Raw genomic sequence first — 21,732 nt, forward strand, 5'->3', positions numbered from 1 at the left:
ATAGCTATAAAAAATATTATCCTGTGGCATGAATAGTGTGGTTGCATGTGGGTTGGCTGACCTGGACATGCCACGTCAAAGAGAAAACGCGTTAAAAAAAAAAAAATGAAATCTAGTTCCGCGAGTTCTAGTTCTGCCACCGCAAACGCTGATCGGTATTTTCCCTCGCGCCTCTCATCGATCGTCGCTAATATTCACTAGATGACGACGGATTGTCCCCCGCTAGATCCAGACCGGATTCCGATCGGATTACGGCCAAAATCGATTGCAACACTGGCGACACAACGCTATCGATTCTGGTTGCAATTTGACAGATATCCAACAGCGATTGCACCGGAACCCCCTAGGGTTCATATCCCCCTAGGTGTAGTTTCGGTTTGGGTAGTCGACCGGAGGCCGCCGGCTGTGGGCAAGCGATGATTGGGCGTCGAGCAAAAGGCCTACGGGCAAGTGACAGTCGATGGTTCTAGAGCTCGCGGCAAGGTCGGCGAAGAAAACGAGAAGGAGCATTTTTTTATAAAAAAAAATATAAGAAATTTCCATGAGGGATGCACCACACCAAACTGTATTTAGAAAACCGCAGGCTAAATACACACTCTCTTATATCTCTCTCTATATAGAATTGATATAAAATTTTCTACTGACTGACCATGAGAATAAATCAAAATAGAGATATAAAATTTTCTACTGACTGACCATGAGAATAAATCAAAAAGTATTTGCAATAGTGAACTCATCAATCCAGCATTATCAAGTCAACACAGCTAACAACCAACAATCAACAGCCGAGAAAAACAACTCTCATTCTCAAAAGAAGTCGTTTCACCCTAAAATGCCCCAATTATCCATTAACAATATAACATTATATATATAAGTTTTGCAAAACATATACAAGAGAGTTAAATCTCATTTCGTCCCTCTTGTTTACTAAAAATGATCAGAAGATATAAAACAACAGACACTATAACAAAGTTGAATGGTCAGAATAGTGTTAAGAAGTGTGTTTCCACATTATTGACATGGAACAAGGATGAAAAATAACATAAGTAATAAGATAAATAACTAATACACCTCTGATTCTTAATCTATGATCCCAGTTCACTCGCCTAGTTTCCTCCTCTTAAAACTCAATTTCATGGTATAAACAATGCCGAGACAATGACAGTGGATATGCACAAGACAATACTCAGCCGAATGGAGAATAGTTCTTGAGGATTTGTTGTCACAGATGATTTGATCATTGGAGTATCCTCGTGGCTTCATCACCAGCGCCTCTCTGATAAGGAGATTAACTAGAAGAAGAGAATACAAGTTAAGTGAAACAAGAAAATCATGATATTTATCATTAATAATAATCATAATAATAATAATAAAAAGGAGCAGCTATATATTTTATCTTCAATTGCATAGTGTCACTCGCCATCAGAGCTATGGATTTCACTCTGCTCAATACAGGCAAAATCTATCATTCTACCTGCTGATCAGTACATATTCTGCTAGTTCTGCGAGCTAGAATCGAATCGATGAGAACTGCAACTCCATGTCCTTTTCTAGTTCTGAAAGTAGAAAGTGCGAGATAGGGAAAATTCAATAAGGTGTCACCCTCCTTTTTTTATTTGGTCTCATGGCTGCTTTTCCACATCAGTGGCACCGGAAGTATGTGTCAACACAGGCGAAACAACTTGATAGTGTTTCATTCCAATGGCTTGGAACGAAATATGAACCTTGCTTTCCATATGACATATAGTATGACAAAACAGCTATATCTATCAAGCTTAGTTGTTAAGAAGCTTCACAGTAGTCACATTTTCCTTGCTCTTTCCTTCACCATTCATCATTCAGATGCGATCTATCCCTTAGGCAACCATGTGAAACCCTACTTATCAACTAAGTGTGCAAATACAAGTTCTATTTTTCTAAGTTATCCTCTATACTAGGCATCATGTATTTCACAGAGATCATACGGGCTAATTACTAAACACGTTCAGGCCAAGATATTTGCTCGCTTCACACTGGTAGATGAAGACTATACGTCATATAAAACTCTCTTTTTACGCGATAACCATATTCGTAACTCTACATGAATTTAGTACGCTGTAATAATGCATTGTCATACTGCTGCAGGTCTCACTAGTTTGCAGCGAGTAATACACTGCAACAAACCACCCATACTAATTACAAGAACCAGGTAGAAGATATAGTCTTGGAGAATGCAGAAATGCATTGATTGTACAAGCTGTATTGCGTGGCACAATTCTTATATTAGAGTTCTTGAAATCAATATATACCTGGAAAAAGGCTAAGTCATCCTTTCTCATGTAAGAAAACTAAAAATATATATATAAAAAATAGCTATTTTCATTTTTAAGTATATTTAGGATAATTTAATTAATTCTACAATGATGTCTCTACACCATGGAAAAAAGTATTAGAAACAGTTATTGTACAATTGTCCTAGTTTTATTAGATTCCTTCAGTTAAATAGTCATGTAGAGTTGAAGATCAAATTAATTTATAGCTGACTACATATATTTTACATCAATAATCAAGCAAATTTTATCAAATTGTTCCCCCCTTATCGTCACTTCTCTTTTATACTCTCCTAAGGACGGTCTAGTGCACGAAGCTCTCGCCAATGCGAGATCTCAGGGAAGGATCTATCCTACGCAGTCTTACCCTGCTTTGCAAGAGACTGTTTTCACCTTCTCTTTTATCCTCTCCTAGGAAAACAATTCTATCTCTCTAAGGATCTACCTATCATCACTTGTAACAGTAGTACTCCATCCTTGGTGTTCCCAACCATCCGAGAATTTTGAAACTTGCGACAAACTCTCTCAGTAAGTAACTGAATGGTTGAGTCTAATGCTACAGATTATTTGGTATACTCCTTTTTTACTTCATCATTCTTTTCATTTAAAACATGATTATGTGACGTTGCTTCTCCACCTAGGTTGTAAAGTAAGCACTCTTGCTCCTTTACACTAGTAGTAAGTGTTCTTGCTCCTTTACACTAGGGATTGAAGCAATTCCTAAGTGTGCCCCAGAGCAAATCATTATTTGCAATACATGTGATTCAAAATTTCACAAAACAGAAATGGATCATTTACTAACCTGACGAGCAACTTGTGCTAGCCTCCTACTGTCTCTGGTTGACTCCATTATCCTGTCTGGTTTCTCATGCAAGGCACTTTCTTTATCTGCTTTTCTCAATTTCTTATTTCCTTCTAAATAAACATCTTTGTTCTTGTTATCTGGAGATCCCCTCTTTCTGGTCCTCTTAAAAGTATATTTTACAATTCTGTCATTTCCAACTTCAGCAGGTAGCCTACTTGATTTGCAAGGTTCTTCATCTTTAGAACAAAAATCAGTGGAGGGAGTATCAATCTTTTGATCGTTTCCTTTTAATACTAAAGTATCTGAATACCCAGTTACTGTATGATCTGGTGTCTTCAACATTGTTTCGCACTCAATGGCATCCTCCTTAATGGCTCCATCTAAAGGATAGCCTTCTTCACAGTCATGTGTGGTTAGTGCAACTTGATCGTTTTCAATGCTTACTTGACCAGCATTTGAACTGTTGACATTATGCAGTTTCATACTTCGCCTGGTCATTATTCTGCCGGTGTTCAAAATTGCAGGGATTACATGATCGGGGAACTCATTCAACTTCATATTTCTGTCTACAGAAGTTATTTTATTTTCGACAGAAGCCTCATCTGAACATGTAGTATCTGCATTTCTTTGCCCCTGCCTTTCATAAGTCATGGGCATGCCAGTTTTTCCAGCAATTTTAGTATTACTAATGTCTGGTTGTTCATGATCTTCAGTTTCATGAGAAGTACTGCAGCTTTTTGTGAGGAGCTTTCTAGCTCTTCTTCTTCTTGGAGAACGCCAACTGGAAAACTTACCTTTCTGGTTGATTTCGGATTTGTTTCCTTGTTGTGCTTCTTCTGATGGAGAACGCCAACTGGAAAACTTACCTTCCTGGTTGATTTCAGATTTGTTTGCTTGTTGTGCTTCTTCTGAATCAAGTGATTTTGCAACCTCTATTAGCATTTCGGCTGCCAGGATTGGGTCTCCAAGCCAGTATTTTTCATCTAGTTCATTCTCACATATTGCAGCTTCTTGCTTTACATTAGAGGTCAGAGCATGTCTTTCAGCAGGAAGATCTCTATCAGTCAATACATTTCGCTCCAATGCACGTATCCGCTGAGTACAACCGTTCCTAAAAGGCTCTGGTTCCTTGTTTCTCAATATCAAGGACACTAAATCAGGAGTGCCAGTAGAATCATCAGATGTAGTTGAATGTTTTGTAGGCTCCTTTTGGTTTGAATATTTAGCATAGGTGCTATGAGGTACAGTTTCCTGACTCGATGCAGCTACAATTAAGATAAAATTTAGAGAACACACAGCTACAAAACTGAGGCCAGGTTGCCAAATCAGAGATATATTACCTTCATCAGGGTTATTTGTCTGCGAAATGATGTGATCATCTGTGTCTTTACCTTGTAGAGACTCACTTTTATCACTCTTCTGATTCTCCAGTTCAGAACTAACTTTCTGCAGTTTAGAATTTAGACGATGAATTGTATGGTTCGCCTCACGGAGCTGAACTTCAAGCTCTCGAATTCTTGTTGCTTGTGATAAGTTTACTGATTCTGTCTCTTTAATCTGAATACACATTTAAATTGATACTTCAGCAAGATATGCTAACAAGTTCAACTTTAACCTGCCTTATCGAATTCGAAAGAGGGACAAAATTGTTATAGCCAAATCGCAAATAGTTGGGAAAAACGTGGCTACGATGATGATGACAAATTACAAAACAAAATAGTTTAAAGAAACCAAATTCAACAGTATTAGCTTCAAGAAAAACACTCGTAATATTTCTACTAGGATTGAAAAAAAAGTGTCCCATTGTCTCCAATCAAACCTTTCTGGCAATGTAGTTTTTGTATGAAACTACAATTTTGGTAGCAACAAAATATTGCTTCATATCAAAGTTCAGTAGCAAATTATGGTTAGGGTAGCCACTCAAAAGCACAAAATGGTTTGCAGATATACCATCAGAGCATAAGTTATTATAATAACACATCAACACTTTACAAAAATGTACCAAAAATACGTTAGAATTCTTCATCAATAATAGAAGACAACTGATAAGAACACAGACTTTGCATTTGTACAATTACATTACATCTAATTGAAAAAGAACAAGTGCTTATTAGAGCATATTATGTGGCCTTCAGAGAGTTTAAATCTACCTTGACATGATGAACTCTGTCTTATCACACATGGTTAATATATATCATTGTCTCTTTCATTACACTTTCAAGGTCGAAAATGTGACGGAGAGATCCCTTGGGAACGTTTGTGCCAAGATTGCAAAAGGTGTTTTCAAGTGGCTGACAATCGACCCACTACATGGGCACTCAGGCAGCAAGCAAAAAAATGACTAAGAGATTATTATTTTGTTCCGTGTTGAACCGCCATCATCAATCCAATGCTTTCTTCAACTGACATATAAATATAAATAAATTGACATTCGGCTTTCATGTATAGTAGACATGAATTCTCAAAAATAACATCTAGATATGCTACGAAAAGACTTTTTTGCTTGAGCAGAACAAAAGCCCTAAAATGCAATCAAACAACAAATAAAACAACATACTTTCTTACAACAATAATTTACAGAAATGCAGTTTCATTCTCTTAATTTATGCTCAGAGCTTTCATGTAAAATGAGACTGAATTTAGACTAAAAAATGACCAGACATATGCATTTGAGTGTAGAATCAATCTGAACTATGTAAACAAATGACACTTACAAGTGTTTTCAAGAATATATATAGACTCCAATGTAGTCTTATCAGTGTACGATTTATGAGTCTTCAGATAAATAAAAAAGGCATATTCGGACAACAATAGAACATTTTGCTATCAATGACAAAGAATACTGCTCGAACAGCAGTTGGATCAGAATTTTTTAAAAGTTAAACTGGGATCAGAAGAAAGAACAGTTGAATAGTTCTTTCATGAATAAACCCTACTTGCAGGGGGCTAACAAGGAGGTTAGGCAGCTTGTAACATCCTTCCAACCAAAACGTAGCAATCCAAATAACAACAACTAATTTCACCGGATGCAATTGATTAGAACAAACAATGGCAGATCTCGAAGGGAAAAAGATTCCAGCTTTCGCACAAAATTAAATAAATAAATAAAAATTGGGGTTAGATCGTGCAAGCACTAACTGCAGGTAAACAAAAACAATTACCCTAGAGTCCATGAGAGCCTTGAGTCGAAGAATTAGGGCAACAGAATCTTCCTTGACGAGCGACGAGCTCTGCTTCCACTGTAGCGTCCGGCGCTCCGCCGCCAAAATCCTGACGGCCGACTCCTTCGCCGTGTTCAGGATGACGTCCGCGTACGCCCTCTTGAGCGCCGCCATTCTCTGATTACGATGTAAGAAGGCAAAAAACACGCACCGTCAGAGGCGATGAAAGGAACGAACAAGATGACACCGACAACAGTGTAAACTTCGAGAAAAAGACGGGAACCGCGAGCGGAGCGAGAAAGAATACGAGCGATGAAGTGAAGGATGAGAAAGCGAAGGATCAGGATGCTTTCCGGTCCTTCCCATTACCTCGGCGTCGCCGGCCATGGCGGAGAGAAAGGGGGGTGGTTGGCGGTTGAGACGAGCGGCGGAAGGGAAAGGAAAAACAAAGGGAAAAAAGAGGAAGCGGAAGTGGTTTCGTTAGCTCATGTTTTTGTCGCAGTAAAAAACAGTCAATGCCATTTCGTTAATCCTCAGGGTTTTTTTTGTTAATTTTCCCGCCGTTATGTTCGCCCTATGGCCGATTGGCTTGCTTCCTCGAGTTGGTTGACTCATTTACTAATATACCCTTCTTATCACTATTTTATAGTTTTTTTATAATTTTAACCCTTTATTTTGACAAAATCATGTCCATTCACGGAATTTTTATTGTGCAGAAATAAAAAGAATGAACCATTAAAATTAATTTAATTTAATAAAAAAATGCTTATATAGAAACTTTTTAATAGTTTGATCATATTATTTAATTTTGATTAAAAGTATTTTAAAAATATTAAAATCATTATAAAAATTAAAATTATTTTAAATGGCTACTATAATAACGGTAACAACTAGCTAATAATTATTAAAATGCTATTATTTTTTTAATCTAAATATTTAATTTTTGAAACGGATTAATTTTAAAGTAATCAATTTAGCTCATAGAAATTTTCACCGACGACTAACATAAATCACAAATGTATTCGAAGTATCAATATTCTTAACATTATCATCTTATCATATAAAATTCCCTGCCGTTGCATTGACAGCTTATTATTATGTTGTTGTAGTTTACTATTACAGCTCTCAGACGGGTTAATTCGTGATAGGACGGATTGATCCGTGGCGGATCGATCATTTGGCGGGACAGGATGGATCGATCCGTTAACTTGATGGATTAGAAAATTTCTAATCCAACTCAATCTAAGACGGATTACAGATTTGGTGGGCCAACCCGCGGACCCATCAAATTTTTTTTAAAAAAATAAAAAAATTATTTCATATCTTCAATATTTTACTTGAAGGATTTCATTAATCAAATGTATAAATAAATATGTATTTTAAGTATAAATAGACATAAACGGGATGAAAAATATTATTTTTATTTCAAAATTATAATAAAGAAAGATAATAAATTAACATAAAACTTAGATTATATGTATTTCTCAACCCGCAGGTCAATCCAAGCCCGTCGTGGGTCAACCCGCGTGGGTCGCGGGCCTAGGCGGATCACCCTATCATGGACTTGAGTTAATAAAATTTCAATCCAATCCGTTTAAATTATTTGACAGGGTAGACCAATTCGACGGATCCAATTCAAATTGACGGTTATACTTACTACAATATTTTTATAATGATTTTGACATTTTAAAATAATTTTAATTAAAAGGTTTTTATATAAAAATATTTTATATATAACTTTCTGAGCGAGTTAAGACCGCTACTATGTAGTTATTATAATAGCCCTAGAATAAAAAAAATATTTTTTAAAAAACTTTTTGACTAATTAGTTAATTGCGTCTTGATTTTTTATTTTCTAAAACATTATTATTAGATTATTCTCTTTTATTATTTCCAAAATTTCCCTCTTATTTTAAAAAAAAAATATTATAATACATGTTACTAAATATTTATTTAATTTTACTACACTACTACTTCTACATAATTAAATATTAAATACAACTTTGTTTTTATCATAATTATTTGGCATACTCTCTCTCGTATATGACTTTACAGTCTTTTATGTTATTTAAGAAACTCTTTTCTCAAATAGAAGTTTTAAAATGATCATTTGTATTGTTATATGATTCCCTAATAGTTATTTTTATTATCTCTTAAAACGCATATATTATTTATGTTAGTATAATCATGTTTTAAATTTTAAAATGATCATTTGTATTATATGATTCTTTAATAGTTAGTTTTATTAGCTCTTAAAATACATATATTATTTATATTAGTATAATCATGTTTTAAAATGTTAGTTCGATCTTATTATTTTGATGTGTTTAATAAAAATTAAGTTAGATTTTATAAGTGACATATATATTTGAAAGATAATCCAGTTCAAATATAATTGAAGTAGAGTCATATTCTATCCCCGCGAGATGGACAGATAATCATTGTATGAACGTTGCTATCAAGAAGAAGTTTATAGGTCAATTCCTAACATTGAAATACTATCTTCCCTTATGTAATAGTCAATGTTCAAAAGGCAAAAAAAAAAAAAAAATCACTTATGATTTACATCTCTACAAATGAATGTGGGATCGATTATGTGGGGCGCCCAGGTGGTGTTGGTAGCCTCGCTTATAATAGTGCTGCCACATCCTCATGGAGCTCGCCCATAAGATGGCGGAGTAGTGCATGTCCTCCATCCGCACCATCTACTCTTTTGTTGCGGAGAAGCGCACCATGGCCAAGTTCTCTACTATACTTGACGACTTTGTTAAGCTCGGCCTCTGCCAAGGCCTCAAAACAGCCTGACCATTGGTAGCAACGGAATCATCACATTCGTCTATTGGGAGATTATTAGTGCAATCACTCTCGAGTTAAGGTTGACAAGTTTGATTAAGTTTGAGTAAATTCGAACTTGAGTTTCGATATTTGAACAATATGTGACGAATAGGTCACGTAGGTAAATGTTGATCGGATACCGGATAATATGTGAAGAAGAGGTCAAGGTTGACCACATATTTGACAATATGGGAGAGAGAGGTCAAGTAGGTCATAGAGAACCGGATACTTGACTGGGTAAAATCCTAACTAGATGTTAGGCAAGGCAAAGACCTAACTCGAGGGTCAGGCAAGGATAAAGTTCTAATTAGATGTTAGGTAAGGTAAAGTCCTAACTCAATGGTTAGGCAAAGGAAAGTCCAAGTGCATCATGGAGGATGACACATTAGCAAAGGGAAGTCTTAACTACGGTTAGGCAAAGGAAGGTCCAAGTGGATCAAGGAGGACCGCACGTTGGCAAAGGGAAGTCCTAACTACGGTTAGACAAAGGAAAATCCAAGTGGGTCAAGGTGGATTGCACATTAGCAAGGGAAAGTCCTAAAAGAGGTTAGGCAAGAAGAAAATCTAAGTGGGTCAAGCAGGACCGCACTTGGTGATCAAAATTCCAACAAAAAATTTGCACGAGATGGAAAGTTTAAGTGGGTCAAAGGTTGAGTGAATACTTGATAAAGAAGTTTCAATGGGTCACGGTTGACCAAATGTTGGAAAATGGAACCCTAGATTTGGATTAAGAAAATTAGAGTTGGGAAATCGATTGACCTTAAGTTAATCGATTAGGCAATCGATTAGAGCTTAATTCGTAAGAGCACAGAAGGTGTCAGAATCGATTGGGCAATCAATTCCATCATCTCTAATCGATTGATTCAATTGATTAGGAAGTGCTGAATCAATTAGGAAGAAAGCTAAATATATTGGGAGCTTTGCGAAGAAAATTTGCGAGAACAAAAGCTAAATTGATTGGCCTAATTGATTCAGACATTGTCAATCGATTAGGCAACAATTTATCACAAAGTGGTGGAATCGATTGGGGCAATCGATTATGGCATCCCTAATTAATTAGGGCAATTGATTAAGAGCTAATTCGTGAAAACACAGAGAGTGGGGGAATTGATTGGCCAATCGTTCAACCCAAACCAATTGATTGGGAAAATTGATTGAGAGAAGCAGAGAAGAGTCGTTGCATGGTTTGGATGGTCGAATTTAATCCGATCTGATCACAGTAATCGATTGGGGGTAAGGTCAATCGATTAAGAGCCTTAAATCAGCATGATATAAAGGGTTTCATGAAGATTCAAATTACTTATTCTCCACTATTCTCCACCGATTCTTAGACAATTCAGGGTGAAGTACTACTGCATTTCTAAGTCAACAAGAGCTAGTCCAAAGCAACAAAAGATCAAGAGTAAGGTTCTGCATTGTTGTATTACTTTCCTTGTTCTTGTTGTATCTTTGTTGTATCTATCGTTGTATTTCTCATGTTGAGATTGTACGAGACTTCTCCACCTCCTAGAAGGAGGTTTTCATAGTGCATCTGTGAGTGAGGAGAGAAGACACTTGGATTAGTCACCTCAAGGAGGTTGATGCCAAGTAAAATCAAGGGTGTTAGTATTACTTTGAGTTTCTGTTGCAAATCATCATTGACGAACTGATTAAAGCTAATCACTCCACCTCTAGCTCATAAAGTGTACTAGTATCGTCATCGTGGCCTTTATTATCTGATACGACCGTCGCCTCATCATGTATCACGACATCAAGGGTGGCACTTGTTGGTGCAATTGATCTCTAGGGTTTTGATGTTTGTTTGATAATATGTTTAATAAAGTCTAGTCAGGTCAAGGTTAACTGGATAACTAGCAAACGGAAAAGTCCAAGTGGTCAGAGGACGGGAGGCTTGGTAGGTGTGAGAAGTGTTAGTGCAAAACAAAGGAATCCCTTAGGATTTAAGTAGTTAATATACTTTTTGATATATGCCAAAGGGAGAGAAGAAGGGTTTAAGTTAGAAACCCTAATTACATTAGACTTGATAAGTTGGGTATATACTTAGTATAACTTAAACATATTGTCAAACATGAAAAGGGGAGAGATTGTTAATGCAATCGATCTCTAGGATTTTGATCATTGTTTGACAATATGTTTGATAGAACTTAGTCATGGTTGACCTTGTCAGGTGTGTAGTCTACCAAATGACTGCAAGAGTAATGAGAAGTCTCAAAGGAGTAAACTCCAAGCAAAGTGGAAAGCCCTAGTGAGTGAAACTAGGTAGTGGAAAGTCATAGTGAGTAAAACTGGGCCCTACTGAGTGAAAGTCCCGGTGAATAAAGTCAAATAGTAAAAGTCCTAGTGAGTAAAACTAGATTCTATTGAGTGAAGCTAGGTGGTGAAAGTCTTGGTGAGTGAAGTTAGACAGTGAAAGTCCTAGTGAATGAAACTAAGCCCTAGTGAGTGAAGCTAGGAGAATGTCTTGAAGCAGTGAACTCCAAGCAAGTTTGACCGAAAGGTTTTTGATTGACCGCGCGGGGTCGACTAGACTAACGGATTTTAGTAAACCCTAAGCATAGTTTTACCAATACTGTTTCGCATTACTATTGTTGTTGTGCTAATTTAATATTACAGAAAAAAAACTTAGTGGATCAGGCGATCAAACACTTGGCACAGAAAATTCAAACAAATCTGGAGGACTAAATGTTTGGCAGGTAAGTTGAGGTAAGCTCCTGGAGTGAGTGCAATAAGGTTGTGTCCCAGTAGGGACAAACCTTATGCGATGAGTCAATTGAAGAAACCAACTGAGGTTTATAAGTTGAGATCAAGACAGTCCTTACTGTCTTCATATTGCATATTGTATCTATTCTAACTCTATTTTGAAATAAAAATATTATGCTATTGTACTAGCACTATTTTACAGAAATTAATGTTCCATCGACGGAACCAGATTGTTTAGTCAACGGATCAAAGATAGATCAGAGCAACGAGATTCGATTAGGATAAAAAGGGGAACATTCAGTTCTATCAATGGATCAAGGGGACCAGTCGATGAATTAGCTTATTTCCAAATTTAATGGAGATTCGAATGAAAGCAGAGAAGGTAAAAAGTTATTTAGTCGATGGAACAGAGTTGATCAATCGATGGAACTATTGGATCAATACACACGTGAAAGGAGGGTGAATCATGTGATTTTCAAAAACTTACTTTATCATGTTTAAAATCATGAGTGTGAACACAGCGGAAAGTAAATAAGAAATCAAAAACAAAAAACACAATAAAACATAGTCGGTTTACTTGGTTCGGAGCCTTCGGCAACTCCTACTCCAAGACCCAGGTCCCGTGAGCCTACCGATGGATAATCCACTAAAAACCTCTTCCGGTACCTTCAGAAGAGGGAAGAGCTAATAGTTAGTTTAGCTCTTAAAATACATATATTATCTATATTAGTATAATCATGTTTTAAAATGTTAGTTCGATCTTATTATTTTGATGTGTTTAATAAAAATTAAGTTAGATTTTATAAGTGACATATATATTTGAAAGATAATCCAGTTCAAATATAATTGAAGTAGAGTCATATTCTATCCCCGCGAGATGGACAGATAATCATTGTATGAACGTTGCTATCAAGAAGAAGTTTATAGGTCAATTCCTAACATTGAAATACTATCTTCCCTTATGTAATAGTCAATGTTCAAAAGGCAAAAAAAAAAAAAAAAAAAAATCACTTATGATTTACATCTCTACAAATGAATGTGGGATCGATTATGTGGGGCGCCCAGGTGGTGTTGGTAGCCTCGCTTATAATAGTGCTGCCACATCCTCATGGAGCTCGCCCATAAGATGGCGGAGTATTACATGTCCTCCATTGGCACCATCTACTCTTTTGTTGCGGAGAAGCGCACCATGGCCAAGTTTTCTACCATGCTTGACGACTCCGTCAAGCTCGACCTCCGCTAAGGCCTCAAAGTGGCCTGGCTATTGGTAGCAACGAAATCATCACCTTCATCTATTGGGAGATTATTGATGCAATCACCCTTGAGTTAAGGTTGACCAGTTTGACTAAGCTTGAGTAGATTCGAACTTGAGTTTTGATATTTGAATAATGTGTGATGAAGAGATCATGTAGGTATAGCTTGATCGAATACTAGATAATATGTGAAGAATAGGTCAAGGTTGACCACATATTTGACAATATGGGAGAGAGAGGTCAAGTAGGTCATGGAGAATCGGATACTTGACTGGGTAAAATCCTAACTGGAGGTTAGGCAATGTAAAGACCTAACTTGAGGGTTAGGTAAGGATAAAGTTCTTACTAGATGTTAAGTAAGATAAAGTCCTAACTCAATGGTTAAGAAAAGGAAAGTCCAAGTGAATCATGGAGGACTACATGTTGGCAAAGGGAAGTCCTAACTACGATTATGCAAAGGAAAGTCCAAGTGGGTCAAGGAGGACAGCACGTTGGCAAAGGGAAGTCCTAACTACGGTTAGGTAAAGGAAAGTCCAAGTGGGTCAAGGTGGACCGCACATTGACAAGGGAAAGTCCTAAAAGAGGTTAGACAAGAAAAAAATCCAAGTGGGTCAAGTAGGGCCGCACTTGATGATCAAAAGTCTAACAAAAAATTGACACAAGATGGAAAGTCCAAGTGGGCCAAAGATGAACTAGATACTTGGTAAAGAAGTTTCAATGGGTCACGATTGAACGGATGTTGAAAAATGGAACCCTTGACTTAGATTAAGCAAGTTAGGGTTGTGAAATTGATTGACCTTAAGTTAATCAATTAGGTAATCAATTAAGACTTAATTCGTAAGAACACAGAAGGTATCAGAATCGATTGGGCAATCAATTCCATCATCTCTAATCGATTGATTCAATTGATTATGAAGTGCTGAATCGATTGGGAAGAAAGCTCAATATATTGGGACCTTCGCGAAGGAAATTTATGAGAACAAAAGCTAAATCGATTGGCCCAATTGATTCAGACATTGCCAATCGATTGGGCAGCAGTTTGAAGCAAAGTTGTAGAATCGATTGGGGCAATCGATTCTGGCATCCCTAATTAATTAAGGCAATCGATTAAGAGCTAATTCGCAAAAACACAAAGAGTTAGTAAATTTATGGGCCAATCGATCAACCCAAACCAATTGATTAGGGCAATCGATTGAGAGAAACAGAAAAGAGTCGTTGCATGGTTTGGATGGCTGGATTTGATCTGATCTGACATCATAATCGATTGAGATAAGGACAATCGATTAGGAGCCTTAAATTAGTGTGATATAAAGGATTTCGCGAAGATTCAAATTACTTATTCTCCACTATTCTCCGTCAATTCCTGGACGATTCAGGGTGAAGTGCTGCTGTATTTTTGAGTTAACAAGAGGCAGTTCAGAGCAACAAAAGATCAAGAACAAGGTTCCTCATTGTTGTATTACTTTCCTTATTCTTGTTGTATCTTTGTTGTATCTATCGTTGTATTTCTCGTGTTGAGATTGTACGAGGCTTCTTCACCTCCTAGAAGGAGGTTTTCATAATGCATCTGTGAGTGAAGAGAGCAAGCCCTTGGATTAGTCACCTCAAGGAGGTTGATACCAAGTAAAATCAAGGGTGTTAGCATTACTTCAAGTTTCTACTGTAAATCATCATTGAGGAATCGATTGGAGCAAATCACTCCCCCTCTAGCTCCTAAAGTGTCCTAATATCGTCATCGTGGCCTTCATTATCTGATACGACTATCGTCTCGTCATGTATCATGACATTAAGGGTGACACCTGTTAGTGTAATTGACCTTTAGGGTTTTGATGTTTGGTTGACAATATGTTTAATGGAGTCTAGTCAGGTCAAGGTTGACTGGATAACTAGTAAATGGAAAAGTCCAAGTGGTTAAAATGATGGGAGGCTTGGTAGGCGTGAGAAGTGTTGGTGCAAAACAAAGGAATCCCTTAGGATTTAAGTAGTTAATATACTTTTTGATGTATGTCAAAGGGAGAGAAGAAGGGTTTAAGTTAGAAATCCTAATTACATTAGACTTGATAAATTGGGTTATATACTTAGCCTAACTTAAACATATTATGAAACATTAAAATGGGAGAGATTGTTAGTGCAATCGACCTCTAGGATTTTGATATTTGTTTGACAGTATGTTTAATAGAACTTGGTCATGGTTGACCTTGTCAGGTGTGTAGTCTACCGAATGATTACAAGGGTAATGAGAAGTCTTAGAAAAGTGAACTCCAAGAAAAGTGAAAAACCCTAGTGAGTGAATCTAGGTAGTGGAAAGTCATAGTGAGTGAAATTAAGTCCTAGTGAATGAAGCTAGGTGGTGAAAGAGTGAAGCCAAACAGTAAAAGTCCTAGTGAGTAAAACTAGACTCTAGTGAGTGAAGCAGATAGTGAAAGTCCTAGTGAATGAAGCTAAGTAGTGAAAGTCCTAGTGAGTGGAACTAGACCCTAGTGAGTGAAGCTAAGAGAATGTCTTGAAGGAGTGAACTCCAAGTAAGTTTGATTGAAAGGTTTCTGGTCAATCGCACGGGGTTGACTAGACTAGCGGATTTTGGTTAACCCTAAGCATAGTTTTACCAATACTGTTTTGCATTACTATTGTTATTGTGCTAATTTAATATTATAGAGAAAATCTTAGTGGATCAGACGATCAGACACTTGGCAGAGAAAATCCAAATAAGTCTGGAGGACCAAATGTTTGGCAGGTAAGTTAGGGCAAACTCCTGGAGTGAGTGCAGTGAGGTTGTGTCCTAGTAGGGACAAACCTTAGGCGATGAGTCAACTGAAGAAACTAACGGAGGTTTATAAGTTGAGATTAAGACAGTCCTTACTATCTTCATATTGCATATTAGATCTATTCTAACTCTATTTTGAAAGAAAAATATTGTGCTATTGTACTAACACTATTTTGTAGAAATTATTGTTCCATCGACAGAACAAGATTGTTCAGTCAACGGATCAAAGATAGATCAGAGCAGTGAGATTCGATCAGGATGAAAAGGGGAACATTTAGTTATGTTGATGGATCAAGGGGATCAATCGACGAATCAACTTGTTTCAAAATTTAGTGGAGATTTGAATCAAAGCAGAGAACGTAAAAAGTTGTTTAGTCGATGGAACATAGTTGATCAATCGATGGAACGATGAGATTTACGGGATCGAATGGATCAGATCTCAACAAACAAGGAAGGAGCTATGGTTACAACGACGGATAGAAGGTTCAGTCGACGGATAGGTTCAGTCGACGAAACAAAAGCTATAAAAGAAGCCCTCAAGATTCGAGCTAGGTACGACTTTCAGTCTTATAATATACTATTATGCTTCTTTTGTGTTGGTGTAAGCTTTGACTACTACAACGCTCTGTGAAGTCTCCGATAACCTACAACTTCTTTTTATACTCATCTAGTGTTGATATATTTAATTACTTGCACTTTATATTCACATCTGTAATATTTCTTTGTCATTTAGTGGATTGTTCAACGAAAGCGATTGGCCATCGCGGACCTTGGAGTAGGAGTCATCAAAGACTTCGAACCAAGTAAAAATAATAACCTATGTCTTTTTGCTTATCTTTTTATTTTGTTGCGTATTCTGTTTTTAACTAAAGAAAAATTTTAAAGGAACAAAATTCACCCCCCCTCTCTCTCGCCCTCAACAATCCTTTAAGAAGTCTATCGAGCGATTGACCCTAGCTGAAGTTAGGCAAGTGTAAAGTCCTAACTGTGGTTAGGAAAGTGAAAGTCCTAACTGAGGTTAGGCAAGTGGAAGTCTTAGCTGAGATTAGGCAAGGTAAAATCTTAGGGGGAGGTAACCCTAGGTAATGAGAAGTTTTGGAGGACTGAACTCTAAGCATGTGTGACCGAAAGGTTTCTGGTTGACCATACGGACTAACAAATTTCGGTGAACTTAAGTATAGTGTTGCTAACACTATTTGCATTACTATTATTGTTATTGTGCTAATTTAGTTGTGCAGGAAAGTCTTAGTGGATCAAGTCGATTAGACACTGAGTAGAGAAAATCTAAACAGGTTTGGAGGACCCGATGTTTGGCAGGTGAGTTGAGATAAACTCCTAGAAGGAATGCAGTGAGGTCGTGTCCAGGTGGGGACAAACCTTAGGTGTTGATCCAATTGAAAAAACCAACAAAATTTTCTAAGTTGAGATCAAGACAGACCTAAATGTCATATTCATGTATATTCATATTATTATCTGATTCTATTTTGTAGGATCATGACCTCGGGACTCGGAATCAATTTTTGTCAGTGCTCACGCGTGTAGAATTCAGAAATCTTCATTTGACCGAGGGTTTAGTCAACCAAATGGGAGATTTAGTCTACCGATTCGGCCAGAATTGCACAGATAGGATTAAAGTTTGCAAACTTGGTATAGCATCCTATTCAATTGACTGATAAAAGTGATAATTAGTCGACCAATCCATAAAAGGAAATGACAGACGATCAGATCAGATTTTGCATGAAAGGAAATCCAGAGGTTTAGTCAACAGATAACCTTGACCAGTCGATCAAACAATGAAAATCATTAGATCGAGACAAATAGGGAAGGGCGCGGAGTTCAGTCGACTAATAGGATGTTCAGTCGATAGATAGATTCAGTCGACCGAATGATGTATATAAAAGAAGGTCTCAGAGTCCGAGCAGATTAACAATTCAATCATTACTACTGTGGTTATCCATGTCTCTGCTACTACTCATGCAAGCTACAACTACTATGACGTCGGGAGGCCTTCGACAACCTACCATTTACTTCACATACTTATTGTTGGTATTTTTTTATTGTACTTGCACATTTCATTATATTCATACTTGTATGAATCTGTTCTTTCTCCAATAGTTTTTGGAGAGAAGAACCATATTAGATTGTCTATCGTAAGCGATCAAGGGTTGTGGATCTTGAAGTAGTAGTCGTTATACTACGAACTAATCATATCTTTGTCTTCTCTTTAATTCTGCTGCTACCATACTTTAAATCAGTTTTACAATGACAATAATAAAAGGTTTAGCGAGCGGTATTCACCCTCCTCTCTCGTCTTCTATGATCCAATAATTAATATTAGAGAAAGGTTGCGTTGAAAAGATTTAACAGTCTTTCTAGCATTTTATTTTAAATCTTTTCTGTTAATATTTTTCTTTATATTGCACTATTAATTCCAAGATAAAGTCTTAGAAATTTTTTTTCTGTTTATATCCTTTTGCAAGAATGTTGATGTCTCATCAAGAAAGACGAAATATCTACGAGCCTCCATCATACAATCAAGATGATTTCAATTTCTGGAGGCGAGCAATGGAATGATTCATAAAAAGTGAAAGTCTCGACAACTAGATAACATTGAAGAAACCTTCTCGAGATTCAAAGGCAAACACATAGGTAATAAATATGTTAATTAATGTTTTGCCTAATGAAATCGTATGTATATTAGGAAAGTACAAAAATGCCCTCAAACTTTGGACTCGTTTGATCAAGCTTCACGAGAATCCATCGAAGCTAGAAGATCAAGTAGAATCCAAATCTGAATCAAGATGCAAGCACAAATCATCATCAAAGTCTGACTTGAAGAATTAGACCAAATCAACTCTATTGTGGCTAAGGAGGAGATAGGTGGATTCAAACTCAAGTCAAATTTTGAATCTGAATCTGAATATGAAACCGCAATGGTCAAGGGGGAGAATCCTAACGAGGGTTCAAAAGATAATATTATAAATTTAAAATTTAAAGATCATATAATATATTTTAAATGTGGTGAAAAAGGGCACTATAAAAGTGTCCCACTTATCAGAGTCGATTCACACAATTGGAGACACAGGAGGAGTTGATGCCTAAAGTCCGGGAAAGGAAAGAGCACGTCTAATGTTTAACGTGCAAACAAATGAGTCACTACAAAAGTCAATGCCAAAAAAAGAGACCTAAAAAAATTTAGAAGGAGCAATTAAGGTTAGTAAATTTACATTACATAAAAATTCAATTTTTACAACAAAGTTAGTAATAATAATTTAGTTAATCATTATTGTTCTAGTCCTCATTTTTTTATCACTCAAAGAAATTAATTAATTCATATAATTTAATTAATCTAGTTAATTCAAATTAATTAATAAAAACTGAAATAAAAATTCAAAAAATAATTCTTTAATCTTTAAAAATAAAAATTTAAAAATAAGTTTTCAACATATAAAAATCAAAATTCTACCTTAAATTTTAACAAAAGAAAATAAGTTTTCAAATTTTAAAAATTTACATTTTAGAAAATTTGAAAAATAAAATAATCTTTTAAAAAATAAATTTGATAAACTAGAAAAGATAGTTAATAATTTTACCAACTCATAAAATCTAGACTTGGGTTATAAGTCTAAATCAAATTTAAATAAATAAAAAATTAAACTCCACAAATTAAGTTATAATCAATTATCCTTTAATTATGAAACTAATCAATAATTATAATAATAATCATAATGATAATATTACCTATTTAACTTGATTTGCTTGACTTTTGCCATGATTATATATATATAGGATTGATATCCTGCGCGTCCGCACAGTATGCGACTGTGCGCGCGCGCAAGATATCAATCGGTTTTTTTTTTGATTTTTTTAATATTTTAAATTAAAAAATTAATTAAAAAAATAAACATTTCCTTATATAAATTTCTAATACATTAATATATCCCCTCAACATATTACAATACTCAATAAATACTTAAATTTATTTTATTTTAATTTTTTTTTAAATCAAACACTATAACTTAATTGAGAAGACTGAACCCTAAAGATAAAATCTAAAAAAAAATAGCTTAAAAACTATAACCCAAAGCTTGAACCCTAGAAATAAAATTTTTAAAAAATATTTTATTTATTATAAAAATAAACATTTCCTTATATAAATTTCTAATACATTAATATATACCCCCTCAACATAAATTACAATACTCAATAAATACTTTAATTTATTTTATTTTAATTTTTTTAAAACCAAACACTATAACATAATTGGAACCCTATAGATAAAATTTAAAAAAAAATAACTTAAAAACTATAACCCAAAGCCTGAACCCTAGAAATAAAATTTTTAAAAAAATATTTTATTTATTTTTCAATTCAAAAATTTAAAAAAAAATGAAAAAAAATCGAGTGATATCCTGCGCGCGCGCACAGTCGCGCACTGTGCGGGCGCGCAGGATATCAAAACTATATATATATACTTTAAATTAATTATTATATATCATATCATGCAATATTAGTTTTAATTGTTAATTTATAATGGTTAGAAATGGAAAAGATTTAACTAACTCGACAATATAATATCAGAATTTATTGAAATGATAGTACATTAAGGAAACTTAATAAGCTAAGAAAATTTTATCAAATACATGTCTAGGTTGAATTATATGTATTCTACCTAGTACATGAGACTTAGTGAATTTAGCTAAAGTTGCTCTAGTCAAACATAAGCTAATAAGCTAGTTAGACTAAAATATAATATTAAATTCTTTAAGTTGGTCATTTTAGACAACATTTTTAAATTCAAATAAATTAATCAAACTATTATTTGATTGATTGATTAATTAACCTTAATTAATCTTAATTGAATTAATATATCAAACTCAATAATAATTAATTAATGTTAATCCGAAAATAATTAATCCTAAAGTAAATCTAATTAATTCAATTTGAACTCAAACTTAATTAATTAAATACAAAATTGATTTAACCAACAAAATACGAAATTAATGTTCAAATGATTTAATTTCAAATAAATTTCAAGGTAATTGATTTCAACTTAAACAATTAATTAATTAATCAATCTTAATTCTATTCTATATTAATTTAATTAATAATCAAAATTAATTTTAATCAGAAATTAATTTTTATCTTAATTAATACTCCAAAATTAATTTTAGTTTAATTATTTTAATTCAAAAGAAATTCTAACATAATTAATTAATTAAATCCAAAACAATGTTAACTTAATTAAATTAATCTGAAATTTAATAAATAATTAACCAATTTTAATTTAATGCAAAATTAATTAATTTAATCAATCCAAAATTCAATTCAATCCTAAATTAATTAATTCAAACTAATTTAATATTAATTTAATTAATAACTTTAATTTAATAATTAATTATTAAATTAATCCATCAATTTCAATCGTGATAATAATTATTTTAATTAATTCGAAAATAATTATTAATTAATTATTTTGAATTTTAAATAAATTAATTTAATTTTAACTCAATTTTAAATTAATTTTTAACGTAATTAATTTAATCTAAAATTTATTAAAAATTCTAAGTTAAATAATCTAAACATAATTAATAAATTAAATAATAAATCAATTCGAAATTAACTTTAACTTAACTTAATTCTTAATTAATTTTAACCTTATTAAATATTAAACTTAATTCTTAATTAATTTTAACTTAAAACCTAATTATTTTAACTTAAATCGAAATTAATTTTAATTAATTTTTAATCTTAATTATTATCTAATTTTAATTAACTATAACTTAATTAATTAATTTTAACTTAAAATATTTTTAAAAATATTCTTTAAATTCGTACTTTAGAAAATGTTTTTAAAATAATATTTTAAAAATATTAATCTCCAAAAATTATCTTTCAAATAATT

General features: G+C 34.3%; 1 protein-coding gene across 2 annotated transcripts; it reads right to left on the minus strand.

Moving 5' to 3' along the window:
• Positions 1-889: 889 nt before the first annotated feature.
• Positions 890-6,773, minus strand: LOC122027894. Of its 2 annotated transcripts, none has more exons than XM_042586910.1 (5): positions 6,645-6,773; positions 6,276-6,452; positions 4,455-4,671; positions 3,112-4,379; positions 890-1,292 (listed from the first exon to the last, which is right to left on the minus strand). In XM_042586910.1, exons 1-5 carry the CDS (start codon positions 6,660-6,662, stop codon positions 1,263-1,265), a joined length of 1,710 nt encoding a protein of 569 aa, XP_042442844.1. In that variant the 5' UTR covers positions 6,663-6,773; the 3' UTR covers positions 890-1,262. The 2 variants fall into 2 exon arrangements, with proteins under 2 accessions (XP_042442844.1, XP_042442845.1); XM_042586911.1 differs by having other exon boundaries at positions 6,583-6,715.
• Positions 6,774-21,732: the final 14,959 nt, after the last annotated feature.

The sequence above is a fragment of the Zingiber officinale genome, chromosome 10A, assembly GCF_018446385.1.
Source record: "Zingiber officinale cultivar Zhangliang chromosome 10A, Zo_v1.1, whole genome shotgun sequence".
NCBI lineage: Eukaryota > Viridiplantae > Streptophyta > Magnoliopsida > Zingiberales > Zingiberaceae > Zingiber > Zingiber officinale.

Coding starts and splice junctions, on each gene's coding strand:
- LOC122027894 (XM_042586910.1), bottom strand. Junction 4,672..6,275: donor AGGCTCTCATGGACTCTAGG/GTAATTGTTTTT, acceptor ATGTGTATTCAG/ATTAAAGAGACAGAATCAGT. Junction 1,293..3,111: donor TAGCACAAGTTGCTCGTCAG/GTTAGTAAATGA, acceptor CTCTTCTTCTAG/TTAATCTCCTTATCAGAGAG.